This window comes from Mytilus galloprovincialis, chromosome 4 (assembly GCF_965363235.1).
Source record: "Mytilus galloprovincialis chromosome 4, xbMytGall1.hap1.1, whole genome shotgun sequence".
Classification (NCBI taxonomy): Eukaryota; Metazoa; Mollusca; class Bivalvia; order Mytilida; family Mytilidae; genus Mytilus; species Mytilus galloprovincialis.
In genome coordinates, this window is record NC_134841.1 from 5,344,859 (window position 1) to 5,365,376 (window position 20,518).

The window sequence follows — 20,518 nt, forward strand, 5'->3', positions numbered from 1 at the left end:
TTAGTTTTCCTGTTTGAATAGTTTTACACTAGTCATTTTTGGAGCCATTTATAGCTTGCTGTTTGGTGTGAGCCCAAGACTCTATGTTGAAGACCATACTTTGACCTATAATGGTTTACTTTTATAAATTGTGACTTGGATAGAGAGTTGTCTCATCGTCACTCATACCACCTCATCTTATATCTATATAAATAAAATAATTTTTCAGGTCAATTCTTTCTGTTATCCTGTTGTTGTTTGTCTCTGATGCATCAGTATTTTGTTCCATTTCAGTTGTCAAAACAGGTTTTAATTTATATACTTTATTAACCTAATTGAGCAAAGAATTCCTTTTGACAAAATTAAAAGCACAAAATTAATCCAAAGTGCCAAAATTTGACACACAGAGATGTGTGGTGAAACTGCCTAAATTATCCCCCTTTACACTCACCTCTCCTAATCCCCCTTTACTGTACTCCACCACATATTTAATAATTGGACCGTTCGGACTAAGAGGATCTTTCCACTTAATGAGCACAGTTCCTGTTTTATTTTGTTGGCCTTCTGCTATAATGGTGTCAGATTTCAAGTTGTCAGCAGTTTCTACAAAGAAAGGTCAGTATCAAATAATCATAATTCATTCTTAATAATTTTTTCCAATTAAAATTGGATCTACACAAACAAAGACAGTGAACAAATGTCTATTCAAATATTTTACAGTACAATTTGAGTAAGGTACGGCAATGTAAGATAAACAAATACAATGTCAGGAAATACAAAATGCAGTTATTGTTATCAATTTTTGTAAGGAATGAGCTACAATTAGACAACATTGGACTTGTTTCAAACATTTATAAAAGCTGATTATTGAAAAAGATAATTTGCTAGTGGCAGTCAGTTTAATTTTGTCAAAAAAACTAAAATAGCAATGCCAATGTATTATTTGCTTGCAAGACACTAAAGGAACATGCATTTGCTAAGCATGTCTAGTGATTGAAACTAAAAGTTTTGAGGAGTTAGGTCTGGTTGGCTGATGTTGTCTGTGGTAATGTGCAGTGCTGCTATTCATGTTTTGTGTACATGCAGTAGAGGAATCTTGAGCATGAAATTAAGATTTTTCAAGTCTTTACAAAAAAGTTAATACAACTTACTAGATTTTTTAGTTCGACCAACAGTAAGTGCCCTGCTACTGCAGTACTTGACTTTATCTGGGTCTCTGTGGTCACGCTCCTGACAAGCAATTACCTGAAGAAAGTTACAATAAAAATAAGAAAAAATACAAAATGTCAATAAGTAAAAGTGCTCCAATCAATACAATATAATATTAATTTTTTTGAGTATAAAGGTAGTAAACACTTTAAACTACCAACAAGTTCTGTAATTTTACTAAATTTAATTCAGCGACATTTAAAACATTATCCTTTGTATTTGACTAAAATTCAACATACCTCTATGTTATAATCTTCAAAATGTCCCAGATTAGATATGATAAACTCTCTGGAATATACTACAGCCCTCAACACAGTGTGTTCTGTGGTCCCCTGGGGATGAATGTCCTCATCTTCTGTTACATTCACTGGTCCAATGGTCTCTGTAGTATTATAGACTATTGTGTCAGGAAGTATCTCTCGCTTTCTTTTGTATTTCTCAAATTCTCTTGGATCCACTATCTCCTTGTATACATTACGTTTATTCCTCTTTATTTTCTTTGTTTGTTTTGTTTTATTCCCCCTGGATGATTTCTGTCGAGTTACCCTATCAGGTCTATATATCAACAAAAGAAAGATTTTTCAATTAACTCATGCACTCTAAAATTCTGAAGAAAGCTTCAAACATTTATATATATATATATAGAGAGAGAGAGAGCAATGTAAGCATAAACATTTATACAGCCTAAGTTTTCAGAAAAGTCCAATTCAATATAATATATTGCACATAACTTCTTTTCAATTTTCAGAGACCAACAGTTATAACATCTACAGCAGAAAACATGTATGCGAGAATTATTTGTGAACAGCCTGCAACAGAACTTGTTCATGCAGTAAACTAAGCCAGAATTTATAACATTGTCATTCAAAATCATTAAAATCAATGTAACATAATCGTAACTACTGGGTAAGGTAAGAAATGACATAATCATAACTACTGGGTAAGGTAAGAAATGACAAGTGTAAATTTATTCACTATTCTATACCAATTACATGGATTCTGACAACTCCTTCAATAAAATGTGCCTAACCATTAAAACTTCATTATGAATTTTTAATACCGATATTTTACACCACAAAAAGTACAACTTAAACAATGTTAGGGACATGGTTTAAAATCTAAATAGCCTCCAATGCCATTACTCTGGTGTATCCTTTAAGTGTGGCCAAGAGCTTGTTAAAATTGACCAAAAGCTGTAGTTTTCATACAAACATCCAACTACCTTGACCTCTGAACTTATTTTAGATTATGCTATGAGCAAAGGGAACAACAGCATCAAAGTGCTGCTTCAAGTGTACCAAGCTATGCTGTCTGGTGCTATAGCTCTGATCTTTTGACCTTGAAACTTAATCATGTTAATAACCTATAACAAGAACATGCCCAGAATAAATGTGTCTAGTTTGAGGGAGATCTTTTACAAGTAACAAACATATGTTACTTTTGTTGTACCAACTTTGTTGAACCAGGTAATTGGTACAAAACAAAACGAAAAAAGTATCGGAATGACTGTAACAGGTGTTTTAACTAAAACTTTGTGCGAGTATAATTTCATGTAACTGTGAATCTTTGTATAGCACATGTAGCGGTTGGATAATTATATTAAATAAGTTCTGATAAGCTTGATTATATGGTATAAACAGCAATTTTTTCCTTCTTTTTTTTTAAATTTTTTATATAAAATTGCAAATAAGAGACACCGGTACTTACACCAGAGTCACAGTATTACATTTTGGTTTCATCTAAAGAAGCAATTACACTTTTTCTTTTAAGTTCCCATGAAAAAAATGGTATATGCTTTGAAGAATCCAAATTTAAAAAAAAAAAAGCCAACATTTTCGTCGAAAAATCCGGTTAAAAATGAATTAAAAATTGAGAATGTAAATTGTTAATGTGTCATAGAGACAAAATAGCCCATGGCCAGTAATGGGTCTTTTACATGGGATTATCTATTTTGAATTCAAAATCTACAAATAAAACTGTGTGATAACAGGAGGCTAGGGGAGTGACTGAACATATAATTATGCATGAATATCATCTGGTGCTGTAATAGTAAGGGGAGCAACTAAATTAAAGCTTGGATGGAACTTAAGACATACAGCTCAATATTAAATGTTAATTTCTTTGTTAATATTAACAGAAAGTTTATTTGTCATCATGTTTCTACAAGCAAATAAATCAACAATTAAATTTCTGAAACAAATGTTCAAAGCAAGTTTCAAATACACAATTAAATTATAGAATTGAATATGCATGCAGAGTAACATTGATAGCAAGGGTGTTTTCCATTATATGAATCTCATTCGTTATCATGATAGATTGATGATTGCTGCATTTATCAAGGTAATACCATTGATAGGGGGTCTCATTGGGGGGTTCATATCCCGGATCCTGCTTACTGTTTTGTCAGATTCCCGTATCCCGCTTACACGATGTACGTAAGCAATTCTCATTTTTTTGTCATTTCCCAGATCCCGCTAGACCTTATTTCCTGTTTTCCCCAACACAATAATTTGACTTTCACGTGTCATGCTTACAAAAAATCGGAAATCCCGCGTCACGCTTAAACCCCAATAAGACCCACTTGATACAAATTTCCTGAATACAAAAATTAGCAGTTCTTTGTGAACACTATTTTTTTTTTATTGAAAATTGTGAACCAACAGAAAAGAATCAAATATCAATATAATGGAAGCCACCGTTAAAACTGAAACAGGAATAAAATCATACATATACAAATATTTTCTATTCTACGGGCATGCTGTTAGTTTTAAAATCATACACATCGTATAAGTCAACGAGAAATAAATATTTTGGTATGGTTACATATTGTTTTTTTGTGGTACCATTAATAAATATCTATCAATATAGTTTAATTATAAATAGTCTACTAAAATACTTAAAATACATTTGAAAATAAAAATACTATCGACAGGATCAGGTAAAATACAAATAAATATTTAAACAATAAAATACAAAGCAAATAAAGCTATATATGACATGTATATAAAAATTTCTGCATTTTCTAAAAAATTTCTTAATTTAGACATCCCAATTTTACCTTAATTTATCGAATTGTGTAGTCCATCAATAATAGACACTGATATGTCACGATATATATATTTAAAAAGTTTAATAATTATGTTTGCAAATACATTTAACAGAAAGTTTTATTTCATGTCAAAAAGTTCCTTTTTGTTTGTTTGCAATTTTTTAGCATCTTAAATTTTTTTTTTTTTTTTTATGGCATAACAATTTACACAGTACAAATATTTTGGACAACACAATCACAGACAAACACCATGACATACAAACAAGATAAATAGGACATTTCTTGCTGCTACAGAGCAAGGACAACAATACCATTATGTGCATATTCGCGCTAAAGAAGTAAACAAAGAATATAGTTTGGTGTTTTTCACTCACAATGTATAGTTAAACCCATTCAATTCACTGCAACAGAATGAAAGGTTCAATGCAAGCATCTGCCGCAATATTGAGACTCATGAAAAAGTTATTTTAAGCATTTGTTAAATCTTAATACCAATATATTTCCCAAACTTTATTTTGAACTAAACATGAAAATTTTCATTCCTACTATTATTATACCCCCAAAAAAATTCATAGATAAAATTATAAAAGGCAATACTAAAAATTACTTGACTAGAGATATACCCCATGACCAAATGATATCAATTAAAAAATCCTTATCCTAATTAAACATGAAAAAAAGTTCCTTCAAAGAATAATACAAAAAAATACTACGTCTAGCTTTATAGAAAATTGAGAAAAAAGTGCAAAAATGATTTTTACTAAAAATATCCATGCCTGAGTCATAAAAATCTGTAAATGTATGTATGTGTGCATATTTCCATCACAAAGGTCCTAGCAAAGTTCCTGATTATGATAAAGGGTACCAGATAGGGTATAAATACTAGCAGGGATACAGGTAGTCATTCTCATGTTCAATTCAAGATAATTGTTACAATGAAGATATCTAAGGTTGCTAAGGGCAGATTCAAGTATCCAAACTGAAAAGTCACAAACGCACTTGTGATCTTTGTAAAACTTTTTCTTAAAAGGTAAAAAAGAAAAACTGCAATTAATCTGATTTAAAAGATAACTAGCAAAAATACTATTCCTGAATTTGCCCTATATATAGAAAATCTTTAACAGTCAAGTTACAAAACAAATAGACTGAGTTCTGTTGTGAATTTCCTGGTATCTGCTTGTACATAACTCTAAAACAGAGCTGTCATAATGAAAATGATTCCTTATTCACAACACAAACATCACAACTTGAGAATCATTTTCAAAATGGCAAATGCCTGTATCATTTTTGTACATGGCAGGTACCAGAAAGATTTGAACAGGAAACCAGACTATGAACATACATTGCCTGTCTTGGACGTCTCTTAGACTTATCCTTGCTGTGAAAAAATAACATAACTATTGGGTCACCAAACACAACTAATTAAAACAGAAGTTTTTTGATTCTATAAGACGATTTCTCAAACTAAATTCTTTTGGAACTATACTAAAATATTAACATTGTTAAAGGGTGCTCATGGATATTAAAAGGAAAATTAGGAAGTATTAAAATCCCACATTAAACTGAATTTTCTGTCTCTTCCTGAATAACATAAAAAAAATAAAATAAAGCATTTATAATCTCTTGTAATTATGTTAAATTTCCTAAACATGCTCAAAATCAAATTAAAATAAAAATGAAAATACTCCCCTTGAAATGATTATCATTTTCCTAAAGATGGAAAGCTAGGTTGTTGGATGTTTAGCAGTATTCATCAAGAGACAAATTACTAAATATTGAAAGTGATGTTCAAAATGTCAACACATTGGTGAGAACCTATCTCAAACAGTTTATTCTAACTTAAAATAAGGAAACCAGATGCTCCGCAGGGCGTAGCTTTATACGACCGCAGAGGTTGAACCCTGAACGGTTAGGGCAAGTATGGACACAACATTCAAGCTGGATTCAGCTCTAAATTTGGATTGTGATTAAATAGTTGACACAGCATAGGTTTCTGACACAGAATGAATGTGTTCTAATGAACTTAAAATTTTTGTTTCTCTTAGAGCAATTCACTATGCTGTTGAATATTAATCCTCTCAAAAAAATGTTTGAAGAAATTTTCTTTTTTATTTATGAAATTTCAAATGAGAAAAATTGAACCCAATTTTTTTAATCACATCCCCCTTTCCCTTATTCCAAAACTAATCTCAATTAAAATTTCTAATGGAGTTTGCAACAATAACTACTCATTTAAATACATCCTAAAATATTAAGATGTAAAAAAACTGCTTGTTATCACTGAATGGTAAAGATTATTTTAATTTATCAGTTGGTAGTAAAAAGTGAATATACATTGTATATTGTATATAACAAAGATTTAAGTTGATTCTGGACAAAGAAAGATAACTCCAATTAAAAAAAAATCTTGCTATTGCACAATATTTTGCAATTAGATATTTCTTGCTTACTATTCTGGACAAAGAAAGATAACTCTAATTAAAAAAAAATTTGATATTTCACAATATTGTGCAATTAGATATTTCTTGCCATTGCGCAATACTGTGCAATTGAAAAGACTTGCTATTGCACAATACTTAATATAATAATTTTAGATCCTGATTTGGACCAACTTGAAAACTGGGCCCATAATAAAAAATCTAAGTACATTTTTGGATTCAGCATATCAAAGAACTTCAAGATTTCAATTTTTGTTAAAATCAGACTAAGTTTAATTTTGGACCCTTTGGACTTTAGTGTAGACCAATTTGAAAACAGGACCAAAAATGAAGAATCTACATACACAGTTAGATTTGGTATATCAAAGAACCCCATTTATTCAATTTTTGATGAAATCAAACAAAGTTTAATTTTGGACTCTGATTTGGACCAACTTGAAAACTGGGCCAATAATCAAGAATCTAAGTACATTTTTAGATTCAGCATATCAAAGAACCTAACTGATTCATTTTTTGTCAAAATCAAACTAAGGTTAATTTTGGACCCTTTGGACCTTAATGTAGACCAATTTGAAAACGGGACCAAAAGTTAAGAATCTACATACACAGTCATGACAGTTAGATTCAGCATATCAAAGAACCCCAATTATTCAATTTTGATGAAATCAAACAAAAGTTTAATTTTGGACCCTTTGGGCCCCTTATTATGTTGGGACCAAAACTCCCAAAATCAAACCCAACCTTTCTTTTATGGTCATAAACCTTGTGTTTAAATTTCATAGATTTCTATTTACTTATACTAACGTTATGGTGCGAAAACCAAGAAAAATACTTATTTGGGTCCCTTTTTGGCCCCTAATTCCTAAACTGTTGGGACCTAAACTCCCAAAATCAATACCAGCCTTCCTTTTGTAGTCATTAACATTGTGTTTAAATTTCATTGATTTCTATTTACTTAAACTAATGTTATTGTGCGAAAACCAAGAATAATGCTTATTTGGGCCCTTTTTTGGCCCCTAATTCCTAAACTGTTGAGACCAAAACTCCCAAAATCAATCCCAACCGTTCTTTTGTGGTCATAAACCTTGTGTCAAAATTTCATAGATTTCTATTAACTTAAACTAAAGTTATAGTGCGAAAACCAAGAAAATGCTTATTTGGGCCCTTTTTGGCCCCTAATTCCTAAAATGTTGGGACCAAAACTCCCAAAATCAATACCAACCTTCCTTTTGTGGTCATAAACCTTGTGTTAAAATTTCATAGATTTCCATTCACTTTTACTAAAGTTAGAGTGCGAAAACTAAAAGTATTCGGACGCCGGACGACGACGACGACGCCGACGCCGACGCCAACGTGATAGCAATATACGACGAAAATTTTTTCAAAATTTGCGGTCGTATAAAAAATAAATAGAATATTTACATAAATTTAAAATTTCAAACATCTTTTGAAAAATGATATCAATTTTCATCTATAAAACAAGAATGGATCTGTTTCTGTTCATTCAGTTATAAGCTTCTTTACATACAATTTGGACATGGAAGGAAATACTTCGAGCAGGAATTCAAGCAAGAAAACTGAGGATAGTACGGATTCAAGAAAAAGAGAAGAAAGAAAGGGGAATACTGTATTGGAATTCAGTCAATGACGTTATAAAAGCATGTTGTGATTAAGGACAAATTTTACCATGTTTTAAAGCAGGAAATTAGCATAAATGGTATAGTTGAAATGTACATGTACATGTTTTTGTTCATTTCTGATAAAAATATCAAAAGAAATTTAAAAGCACTCATCCACAAATTATTTTCTGGTTACCATTTCTGCTTGAATTGAGAATTAATCCTAATTTTTATTGCAGATTTTTGAATGATTGGCATGCTGCTTAGTTTTTCAAAAATCTCAGAAAGGTTCACAATTTGATTAAAAATTAAATTAGCAAAAATTGTAAGTTATTTTTATGGATTTTAATATTTACGGAAACGTTATCAATGCTAAGCAGGGATTATTGTTGCAGATGAAATATATACTTTTTTTCAAACATATATATTGAATGAATTTGAATATTTGAGATGGGTTGATGGTGAATGAACAACAAAATAGACGGTTACTTGTGGTATTATGGACAAAAACCAAACAAGCTATGACTAAAACATTCATCTTCTACATGTATCTATCAACACATAAAACATGTCAAACTTATCAACTTTTCAATAAAACCGCTACATAACTAAAACAAATCTAAAAGCATGGAAAATAACATTGTATGAATTGATAATCCCTTTTATTGTACAAAATGAACTATTTGATTAAATAACCAGACGGTCCATTGCATGCATTGAATACTGGTAGACTAGGATTTATATAATCACCGGAAATGAAATATGAATATTTATCTACGCCAAATAAATACTTTAATCCCAACTATAAATAAGGAGTAGTCAGACAACAAATGAATGAAATAATTGTAAGACTATCTACTTATTCTCCAATCCAATGTTAATTCTACAAATCATGTATTTAGTCATAGCTTACTGGTATAACACAGCTTTATAACTCAAAATGTTAAAGAGGAACTATCAGGCGAGCTTTTGGTTTGGCAGCAGAAAAAGAAGACAAATAGAATGATTGTGCAGCTAAAAGTTGCAAACGATTTGTGTATCGCACTCGCTACTCACCGATATTGATCCCTGTTGTATGCAAAAAGAGCAATAAATTACAAATCTGTATGCATTTGTTCAGCAATAAATATTGTGCTTTCTGCCTTGCATGGCAGTATTTTAACATATACATATACTTGGCTATATTCTATATATTTTAAGCCAAATTATATTTCTTCAGGAAAATAGTCTTTTTTAAAATAGTATTAGAACCAAATATATGTACACATGCAATATCCGGAAAAGTAACTGTCAATACAGTTAGAACTATAAGCTTTTGTCCTAAATCTTAACCTGGGAATCTAAGTCTGTGATCGCTGCAATGCCTTTGATTTGCCAAAGGAACTCTAGCCACACAGCATAAGACATAGACAAGTCACTCAACAAAACATTGAAGGCAATTGTCATGACTGAAGACGCTTGTCTCTGGCTGTATACTAAAGCAGAACAAATAACACACGAATCAACACTAACCATAATTAAATAAACCTACAATTAATTTTTATAATAAAATCTACAACAGTGTATTTGTTAGAAATCTCCTTTTAATATGATTTCAGGCATAAGCTGAGTAGGGGGATAGGTACTACCTCTCTATGAATTATATGCAAGCTACATGTAATCAAGTACTGACAGTTGACATCAGCTGATTTGTCAAACTGACGTAGTCATACAAGTCAGATATAAAAATCTGTGGAAAATAGGATATAAAATCTTGTAAATTCCGTGTAAAATACTCTATTAACTATTCATTTTGTTATTTTAGGAAGCATTACATAGTTACTTGCATTTAAACATTTTAGGGTTTATTATGACACATGCATATCCTTTCAACCCATTCCTTTAAATGCAAGATAACTTGAAGCTGTGTTAAATGCAATAGATAGTTTTTGATATGTACTGAAATTATACCTTATACTGGTGGGTGAACATCTAAAACAATTATAATTATTGAAGAGACATCAGTTCATCAATATTCAATGCAAAAATAAGTTGTTAACAGAAATAGATTCAAAATTTATTGGCTTTAACTCTATTGACAGTGGCTCACCCATTCATTTAGCATTTTAAATGTGATAATTCATTTATACAAAATATTTTTCCACATTTAAGTATTTTAAATTTCAAATTCTGATTGAAAAAGGTAGGTTACTATAGTTTTTTTTTTGTAATTATTTAAACAGGCATGGGTAATGAAAGTTGCATGTATTCTAAGAGTATATGCCAAATTATTGAATAAAAAAAAAACAAAAAACCTTTTATATACAAATCTTGGTAGTTTGCAAAAACATAGAGCACCTAAAATGAAAATAGTTTCATTGAGACAATAACAATGAAGTATATGATAACATCAATGTTTTAGTAAGTAGGTTACTGCGATCTTACAATTAACATATATGACACAAAAGTTTGGTGATCTCTGGCATTATATCAGAGGGTTAAAGTCAGCTATAATGAAAATGAATGTTTATTGATAGCTTAATTTCTCGTTAACTTATTGCAAAGCCAAGTTAAAATTACTTTGCATTCAACACCAAGCATGACGTTCGTTCTCAATAAAAACTTTGTCATAATATTGTTTTATACTCCCTTTCATTCCGAGAAATCATAACACTGTTCCTCTTAAAGTCTGAACAAATAATGATATCATGCTTAATCTACAATACACATATTTGATAAGGACTGATACCCATATTATGCTGAGCTTCACATTTGCTTTAAATGATTTTTTTAAGAAGTAGAGGATTGAGTTGTCACAATTAACTACAAAATGAGTTTGAAGAGGAACAGTGTTTAACGATTTTTCCTTTCACCACAATTCTGAATTGTTTAGTAATCCCAAAACCTCTCTATCTAATCAAACAGAAAGTTGATGTAGGTCAAAGATGTTAGTAAATATAAGCCAGTCAGAACCCCGTCTAATTATCATCAACAATTCAATTAACAGGGAAATTCAGAACAGTTTCAATCCTGTAACTTCACTCGTAACTTAAGCTGCAAAATGCATTTATATAATCATAAAAAAAAACACCAGATAATTGATATTAAAATGTGAACATGTGGTATGATTGCCAATGATACAACTATCTACTAGAGTTAAAATGAAGTGGTAGTAAGCAATTATAGGCCACATACGGTCTTAATTAGTTAGTTAATCTAAATATTTTTCAAAAAATTCAAAATTAATACAGAACAAAATATTTTACAGGAACACATTTTGGGCTTACCAACTAAATAAGAAACAGAAAAATATTAGATTTCTAACGTATTCCTCAGTTGATTTAATGTACTTTTAACAATTATTAATGCTTTAAACCAGTAAAATACGTTGATAACATTGAGACTAAAAAAAGTTTCAGGAAGGTTTATATAATCTTATCATTTAAACAAAAGATATAAGATACTAGCTATTAAAGTCCCTAGTATATTTTAACATTTCTAGATTTTTCATAACAACAAGTTATTTCAGTCTGATGCATGAAATTCTATATTCTTTTTAGAAACATATAGAAAATATAATCTGGATGCAAACAACATTTAAAAGGTCCGAAGATCATTCCATCAATGTTCTCTAGAACAACCAATGGACTTTCTATCATGCAGTGTGAACCAAGAGTACTTACTCTTTCCTATCATCTCTTGACAGTTAGGGAGGGAAAAATTTACGTTAGTCAAAGTACTGTCAACTTGCAAATAATTACTAGAAATCCATAACAAATTATGGAGGGAAAAAAATAACATTAGTCAAAGTACTGTCAACAAGCAAATACTAGAAATTTATCAAAATCAAATCTTTTAATTAAAAGATCTTGTATGTTTAATCGGAATTTTTTGGATTATTCATGTATTGACAGTAAGAGTATGGTTTATAGGAAATATTCATATAGTTTGGATTTCATTATAAACAATAGCAACTTTTAGATATCTTTTGTATACCAGTCAAATTGAAGCTAACAGTCATAGCTAAAAGTAGCCTAGTCTTATCATATATATTATCAAACAATGTATGTAAAAACCATACTACAACCAACTTATCAAATAATGTTCTCCAGAATATAGTCTTACTTTTCCCAAATCATCATGACCCTACTTCAGGTTACATTGACAGAAAAAAGTAATCCTATTTTTCTGGAGGAAATAACATTTTGTAAAATACTCAAAAAATCTTTGGAGCTCCTCTTGAAACAGAAATTGAAATTGCACTGAATTTCTTTGTAGGCCAGAATAATGCTTAGTCATAATGAAATAAATATTCTAATTAATCATATTTCTTAACTTACAATAAGAATAAATGTTTAAACTACCTTTTCAAATAAACGCTGTTATGTAAGAAATTTTCAAACTGAATTTGCAAGTTACGCTCCCTGACCTCCTCCTCTAACTCTTCTTTGCTGATCTCACAGGCACAAGTTCCTTGTTTTGGTAATTCTGCATTGTTTTCCTTTTCTTCTTCTTCTTTCTCTCTATCTTCTTCCTCTCTACTGTAAGTCGCTAGTGCTAAAATATTCAACATATTTGAATTCTTGTCATTTAACTTATATAACAAGAATATACTATAATACTTTTGTAAATAATGCTAGTTTTCTTCTTTTTTTTTAACTAGATTGACTTTGAATAACTAGGTGCTGCTAAAATGATAATCTGTTCAATGATCCTTTTGAAGATAATAAATCTATATTAATGAAGAAAACTACCTTCTTCTTCTCTGTATTAGCTTCCTTTAAATAGGAACACCTCTAATATATATATTATTAGAGTATTTGGGGTAAATTTTGAAAGATTTTTTTCTGGTTGTATGTAGATAACTATGTACAGCACACTATGTAGGAGGTTTTCTTTCATTTATAGGTTGTTTTTATATATATATACAGACTGTTTTATTTTGTATCTTTTTATTTTATTTTTATTATAATAAAGGAAATGTGCACCATAGCAGTATTTACATGTGAGGGTCTTATATACATGTTTTTGTTTTAAAACTTAACCATACAATATTTAAAAGTTGTACAAAAACAAAATAAGTGTCTATAGTGATAGTAGTTATATATATATATAATTCCATTTTTTATAAAAGGATAGAGTTATAGATTAATTTTCTAAAATGAGGTTACTTAATTATTTTAAAAGGATCAAGTATGTATTTTAAAAAGTAAAAATATATATTGCATCAATTTTAATATGATAAAATATCTCATAATAGTGAACATCAATTTTCTTGACTGGCGATGTGGAATTTCATTGATAAAAACTAGAATCTTTTATCTAATTAAAAAGCTAAAAAATAAAATAAAATAAGACAGTCATTAAAAACAAAGTTCTTATTCTTCATCAAACTGGAATTAAACCATCTTAAATTTAACAAACCTTTTCAACCCAGTCACATTTATAAATTCTGCCATTGAGATTCATAACTATCCATGTATTACTTTTTTGTTAATGATTAACTCACGATTATGACAGTAATCTCTTGGAGCATATGATCTGGGGTCCAACTCTCTACGTCTCCAGTAAACTTCATAATGAGTAACATTTCCATTTGGTTGGTTCGGTGGATCCCATGTAACATGCAACTCTCCAGGTTGAACCGCTCTGGCTTTCAGATTAGCAGGGACAGTTGGCACTATAAATCAATTTAATTTTGTTATTGTAGAAATCTTTTACAGAAACAAAATTTGAGGAATAACAATATGTCATCCATCTTACAATTTTGAGTGGCATAAAAAAAATGTAAATATACAATAACAATGTTTCACATGATTTATTCAAGGTTACATAATTACTGAACAAATACAATAAATCTTCCAGACTTTGATTAAAGACAAATCACAACTATTTCTAGGAAAAAATTTGTAATGTTGAAACATTGTTAAAAAAAGCAAACACTTGAACCCTGTTCTTCACTCATATTTTTAATTGCACAAGAGAAGACTACCATAGATATATATGTCTAGTAAATTGTCAAAACCAAATCAGAACCAGGTTTTCCGCAGGGCGCAGCTTTATACGACTTCAGTGGTCGAATTCTGAACAGTTGGGTCAAGTTTGGTCACAATATTCAAGCTTGATACTGTCTGAATTTGGATTGTGATCAATTTTTTTGCACAATATGGGTTTTTGTCACAAAATTAATGTGGTCAAAGATCTAACAAATCTATTGCACAAAACTGTGCAATTGAAGATTTCTTCTTGAAACTTTCCAAAATTTGAAATTTTGAAAAAAAGGAATCCCTTAAAAAAAATGGTAAACAAAAATCGTCCCCCTCCTTCAAACTTTTGGAAACCCCCCTTGGAGCAATAACCCTTAAACTCAATCAGATGCTTTCTTTTGTAGTAATGAACCTTGTAGTACAATTTCAGAGAGATTCATACACTTAAACACAAGTTATTTGTCATGATTGTTTGGAAACTAGAAACTTGCTTCTTTTTTGCCCTTTTAAGGCCCCTAATTGCTACATATTTTGGTCAATTAACCAAAAACTTAATCCCAGCCTTCCCTTTGTTACATGGTACGTTGTGGTACAATTTCAGAGAGATCCATACAATTACACACAAGTTATTGTCTGGAAACTAGAAAAATGCTTGTTTTGGCCCTTAATTTCTAAACTTTGGCCCCATAACCCAGAAAATGAATCAAAACCTTCTACTTGTGGTTTTGAACATTGCGGTATAATTTCAGAGCAATTGAAATACACAAGTTATTATGGTGAAACTAAAAAAATGCTTGTTTTGGGCCCCTAATTCCTAAACGGTTGGTACCATCATCCCCATAATTGATCCCAACCTTCCTTTTGTGGTATTGAACCTTCTGAAAAAATTTCATAAAGATCTATTAACTTAAACTAAAGTTTTTATCCGGAAACCAATGTGTCTTTGGACGACGCAGACGACGACATCATATCATTTTTTGGGGTCGTATAAAAATGGCTAAAATGAGATATTTTTGTTTACACAATATGTGACCGATACCACAATGTTTTAAAATTAATTAACAATGTTTGTAGTGGGCCTTCCAATGGTCGGGTCTGCACCTTTAGCCACTAGTCTGATGCCTCAGGCAAGTAACATTTTATTTTAATATTGGTCTTCAGACAAGTGGCAGAAAATAATTTTGGTGCTGACTGTGGTCAATGCAGTCTCCAGTCATGTTTCAATACCATATAGTTAAAAATTCTAAATATGACAAATAACGCAAGTCCAACTTGCAGACAGCAGCTGATTTTACTAAAAACTATTACAGTGAAACCTGCCTCATCCAACACCTGAGAATTCCAACATACTGCTTTAATCGACACATTTTCATTGTCCCAAAATATGCCTATCTTACCAGAAAGAGTATTCCGACACCCTGCCTAATTCGACATTTTTCCCTGTGTCAGATAAGACAGTTACACTTTAATAATTTCACTTGTACAAGAACATCATTTGTAATAATTCTAGGATGATTTTATACTTACTACTGGCAGCTGTTCTGAAGTAGATGAGTTTACTCATGGCTCCATACTGGGTACTAGATGTCATGTATGTCTGTACGAACACTGCATACTGTGTCCATGGTCTCAACTGTACCAACAAGGCAGGGATAGTCTTACTGTTCTTCATTGTGTTCTTGTTTAGAATGTCACGTGTCTTCCAACTAGAATGTATCAAAACCAAATCTATATAGTTACGATTAAACAAAATGTAACCTGTACAAATAAAACATTTTTTGAGTTATAGTATTTCTTTCAAAAGATAGTGAACAGAATCAAATGGAAGCTATTGAATTTAAAATTAAAGGTGAATAACTTCATGTCCTGCAGGAGGTATTCGGAAGTTTGGTCAAATTCTGTAAAATTGTTTTGCAGGGGAACAACACAATTATCTAAGTAATGGAAGATAAAAGTTTTACTATTCACTACAATTTATATTCACATAACTTTTCAACTTATGATAGTCACAAAAATAAATCCCTTGTAAAAATAAGTTACGTCTACAGTAATTGTTTCTATAATATTAGATACTGAAGACTTACATATCATCACTGCATGCATCTCTGCCTTCGAAAATTGAGACATTCTGGAATGGACTAAAAAAAAACCACATGGTTCAATATATTTTTATCTTCTATAAATAAAAGTGATTTAGAGGTTAACATGGCATGTATAAATGAGATAACAATTCAATAGTTCATTATTATATATCTACCTATCTTTTTACTTACTTTCATACTTGATGTACTTTTTATCTTAATAAAAAAGTGAACTAGCCAAGTAGTGTCAATCACTTGAGATTGTTCATACTTGTTAAATATGGGCTTCAGATAATTTTGTTTATGTAACAAAAAAGTTCCAAAGGAAAATAGTAAAGGTAAATACTAACAATTTGACAATATAGTTGTACTTACGCTTCTTTATACTTAATAACATAGCTGATCAGGGCCCTTGTGTCTCCCATTTTATATCTATCCCATTTCAGGAAAGCTACATGTCCAGTTACTTGAAACACAGTTAAATTTAGAGTTGATACATGACCTGTAAATAAGATATAAAGTCTGTGTAAAGCATGTTTTTTAAAAAATTTTCAGCTTCTTTCTTTCAAAAGAACTATTACCTATGTTTGAGTAAGTTATGGGAGTTGCATGTATGCATTTATATATATTGTTATTCAGCAGATTTGAAAAGCTCATCTGTTATGTAGATCAGTGAAAAACAACTTTAAATAAAACTTTGATAGTGTGTCTTTCCATGTTGTTATGTTAGAATGCGGCTTCAGGTTAGTGTGGAGGTTGGCACCTGTTACAAGGTTTAAACCCACTGGATTTGTTTGAACCTATCTAAAGTCAGGAACCTGTTGTTCAGTGGTTGTTGCTTGTTATTGTGGTTCATAAGTGTTTCTTGGTTCTCCTTTTTTATATAGGTTATTCTGTTGGTTTTCCTGTTTGAATGGTTTTACACAAGTAATTTTTTGGGACCCTATATAGCTTGTTGTTAGGTGTGAGCCTATAATTGTTTTTACAAATTGTGACTTGGATAGAGAGTTGTCTCATAGGCACTTATACCAAATTTTCTTATACCTATTTGAAATAAATTGAAAAAGAGAGGTGAAGGTCAACTACAATACTTACATGGTGCTTGATCTCCATTGGTAGAATTGCTGATATCATTCAGAATGGGGGCAGTTTTTGACATCTTTATATTTTTCTCAAACGTATTAATCAGACGAACACATAGCTTTCTGTTGTAGTGAAAGGTCAAATTCCCACTTTTTATTGTTAAATTGTTCTCTACATCTTTAGGAAACAATGTCTGTAGTTTTTCATTATCATTCACTAATAAGGCATACCTGTAAGGAACAAAAAAATATAAATTTGTCATGACAATAGATATCGATATGTATTTACAATGAGTTTGAATGTCCCTCTGGTATCTTTCGCCCCTCTTTTACAAACTAAATGCACTACTCTTTGTTTCCATATTTTGCTATCCTGTTAGCTGCAACATGTATTTTTGCTCTTATATTTGTTATTTTAATGATATATATTTATATCTAATACATATAATATTGAATTACAACATCAATTTTGAGAGTTTATAATGTTAATAATGTTTCATCAGTACCATAAAAATAACTGCTATGACACATGTAATTATCACCTAATTTTATAAAGTTCCGGATGTGTCTGTGCTTCATTTGTTTTTTCCCAATTATCAGCTTATATTTTACGTCCTCACATGAATCTGTCAACCTACAGTTGAGACATATCTCACTAGAATTAACAGTACAATATAAGTCTTCTGAGGTAAATGTCATATTTTTTCACAAGATATAATACATACATAAAATTATTCAAATGTTATAATAAATATAATAATAAATACTTTATTTAAAGAGGGTAAAATCGGTTAGTACAATACTAATCTCCCCTGATGCCCTCTGAATAATTCAAAATTCTAAAGGTTCTATTACAAATAATTCAATTAGTTTATATGAAAGATTTAACTGATTTAGTCATTAAAAACGCTCAGATTCAAGCTTAAATATGAAAAATCTATCAAATATGCAAAAAAACGTCACTTTTCAAATGTTTTTTTGTCAAAAATGAAAGTGGCTGCATCCCTGTTCATCCTCAACCTTTATATATGTTATGTATTATCATCAAATACAACTTACATTTCAATATTATGAATGAACACGAATGCGGCCATATTCATTTAAGACGGAAGATATGTTGGTATTTATTTTTACTTTTTGAGACCTGTTTGATAAATATGATTTGAACCATTCAAAAGAAAGAGAATCAAACTTATACATTTTTAATTTTGATAATAAAATTGAGTGATCTACAATATCAAACGCTTATTTAAAATCCAAGAATACAACTCCAGCGTAGTTTCCTTGATCCATATATTTAATAAATTTACTCCAATCTATAACTATTTTTGAAAGCAGGATTTTTTTTTCTAATAGTTATTGAACTCACCCATTAACTAAACTTTCTCCACCAATTACCCGTAATTTTTTAAAGAAGTTTAGTGACAATAATGCATGAGAATTGTGAATCCACAAATATTCATTGATTTCTGTAATTTGTCCTAAATTTGTCTCTAGTTCTTGTTGTATATTGCCTGAAAAAAAACCAGAATAAAGATGATTATTGCTATTTTGTGCATTTTTCCTTTAATCTTTTTTTGTGATAATCATGCTACTTGCTTGAGTTGGAAAATTATCGCTAGAAACTAAGTAGGCAGGTGGCGTTGCTAATGAAATTGACATGAAATTGACAACGTCATCATAGGAAAATAGCAATAAACAGATTATCATTGGTCATCTCAACTCGATTGCCTTTCACACTTTCGCCGTCCCGGCTCAAGCGAGAAAATCAATCTCGTTGAGATGATCAATGATAATCTATAAATATATACTGGTCATTTGTAAGTCTACAAGTCACATTATCAATTATGTAAGTCAAAATGCAACATGATAATTTTCTAGATTGTTATTTACTTTAATTAATCAAATCAAACATATAACAAGTTTTTAAATTTCTATTTTGAGTATGTTCAGATTGTAAAGTGTCTTATCTGGAGTTTGGTTGTCTTTTGAATGGCAAATTTCATAATGATAAACCAGAACTGTCTGCATACAGTGAATAAGCACCTTTGTGAATTATTTTTTTACTATTGCTGTGAATTCAAGATTGTAACAATGACATTACAAGATTTGGGGTTTTCAGCCATTCATTTTATATTGCCTGTGTTCAATTGACACATGGTTACTGATAGGTCAATCTGAAAGAATAATATTGACCCATGAACAAAGTCTGCAGTTTGTATACTGTAAATACACAAATTAAAGTTAAGTATGATGCTTCTGCATCTGAAGTTTTGTCAATCTATATGCTGCAGTATAAAAGTGCACCAAACACAAATCAGACATTTTACTATCACAGGGGTCAAAGGTCAAATGTAAGGTCAGAAAAGTTTCTACCTAGGCCATGTGAGATTTTACTCCAATAGCCTAACTTTTGTGGCAACAATTGTCAAACAATGAATACTAACATAACTCCATAACTTTGTAAATAACATAATATATCAATGTAGACTTTGACATTGAACTTACTTCCTTTCATGATCCTGATTTCTAATGCCCCGTATATCTTGGTACAACCACTGAGATCTTGTGCTGCCTGTACACTATCTACCTTCTTACCAGAACATTCTACAACATATCAAAATACATGTAATCAAATATGTCTTAGTGACTGATGAAGATAGAAGTAACCATATTTGTCTTACTCATGAAAGATAGTATTTTGCATATAAGCTCAAAAATTTATAAGAGATGTCACACTAATGGTCCAAGGACACAGTTATCGTCCTTTGGTTTTCGTTGTCTACGAATATAGTCCCTTGTGTAAACAGTATATAACTTGCATGTTTTATTTGATACACTTTCCCAATTTTATTTCTTGATAAAAAAATTTGGTGTTTTTACTGTCTTCTGATTGGTTAAAATTATTAGTTTTATTTTTAATGTTTTCAATTTTGATGGCGACACGCCCGCTCTGACGTTGTGCATTCATACGCTAACCTGTGTACGTTGTCATTGTTAATATAAATAATATATAAAAAGTTCTTTGAGCCTTATTTTTGATAGAAATTTATTTATAATGAATGGCAATAATTTATTTTGATTTTATTGAACCA

At 30.5% G+C, this 20,518-nt stretch overlaps 1 protein-coding gene across 8 annotated transcripts in view; it reads right to left on the reverse strand.

Moving 5' to 3' along the window:
• LOC143071187 (insulin-like peptide receptor) overlaps nt 1-20,518 on the reverse strand; it is a 68,444-nt gene that overhangs the window by 14,065 nt on the left and 33,861 nt on the right. For 3 of the 8 annotated variants that reach the window (XM_076245342.1, XM_076245349.1, XM_076245350.1), the window contains exons 5-18: nt 19,932-20,030; nt 18,793-18,937; nt 17,437-17,654; nt 16,717-16,843; nt 16,345-16,398; nt 15,788-15,966; nt 13,783-13,953; nt 12,638-12,830; nt 10,245-10,265; nt 9,351-9,362; nt 5,580-5,615; nt 1,428-1,743; nt 1,131-1,224; nt 431-582 (exon numbers count right to left, since the gene is read on the reverse strand). In XM_076245342.1, the coding sequence (XP_076101457.1) occupies nt 431-582; nt 1,131-1,224; nt 1,428-1,743; nt 5,580-5,615; nt 9,351-9,362; nt 10,245-10,265; nt 12,638-12,830; nt 13,783-13,953; nt 15,788-15,966; nt 16,345-16,398; nt 16,717-16,843; nt 17,437-17,654; nt 18,793-18,937; nt 19,932-20,030 (1,817 nt within the window). The remainder of the gene's footprint in view (nt 1-430; nt 583-1,130; nt 1,225-1,427; nt 1,744-5,579; nt 5,616-9,350; nt 9,363-10,244; nt 10,266-12,637; nt 12,831-13,782; nt 13,954-15,787; nt 15,967-16,344; nt 16,399-16,716; nt 16,844-17,436; nt 17,655-18,792; nt 18,938-19,931; nt 20,031-20,518) is intronic. The other 5 variants (XM_076245344.1, XM_076245345.1, XM_076245347.1 and 2 more) reach the window with 5 other exon arrangements.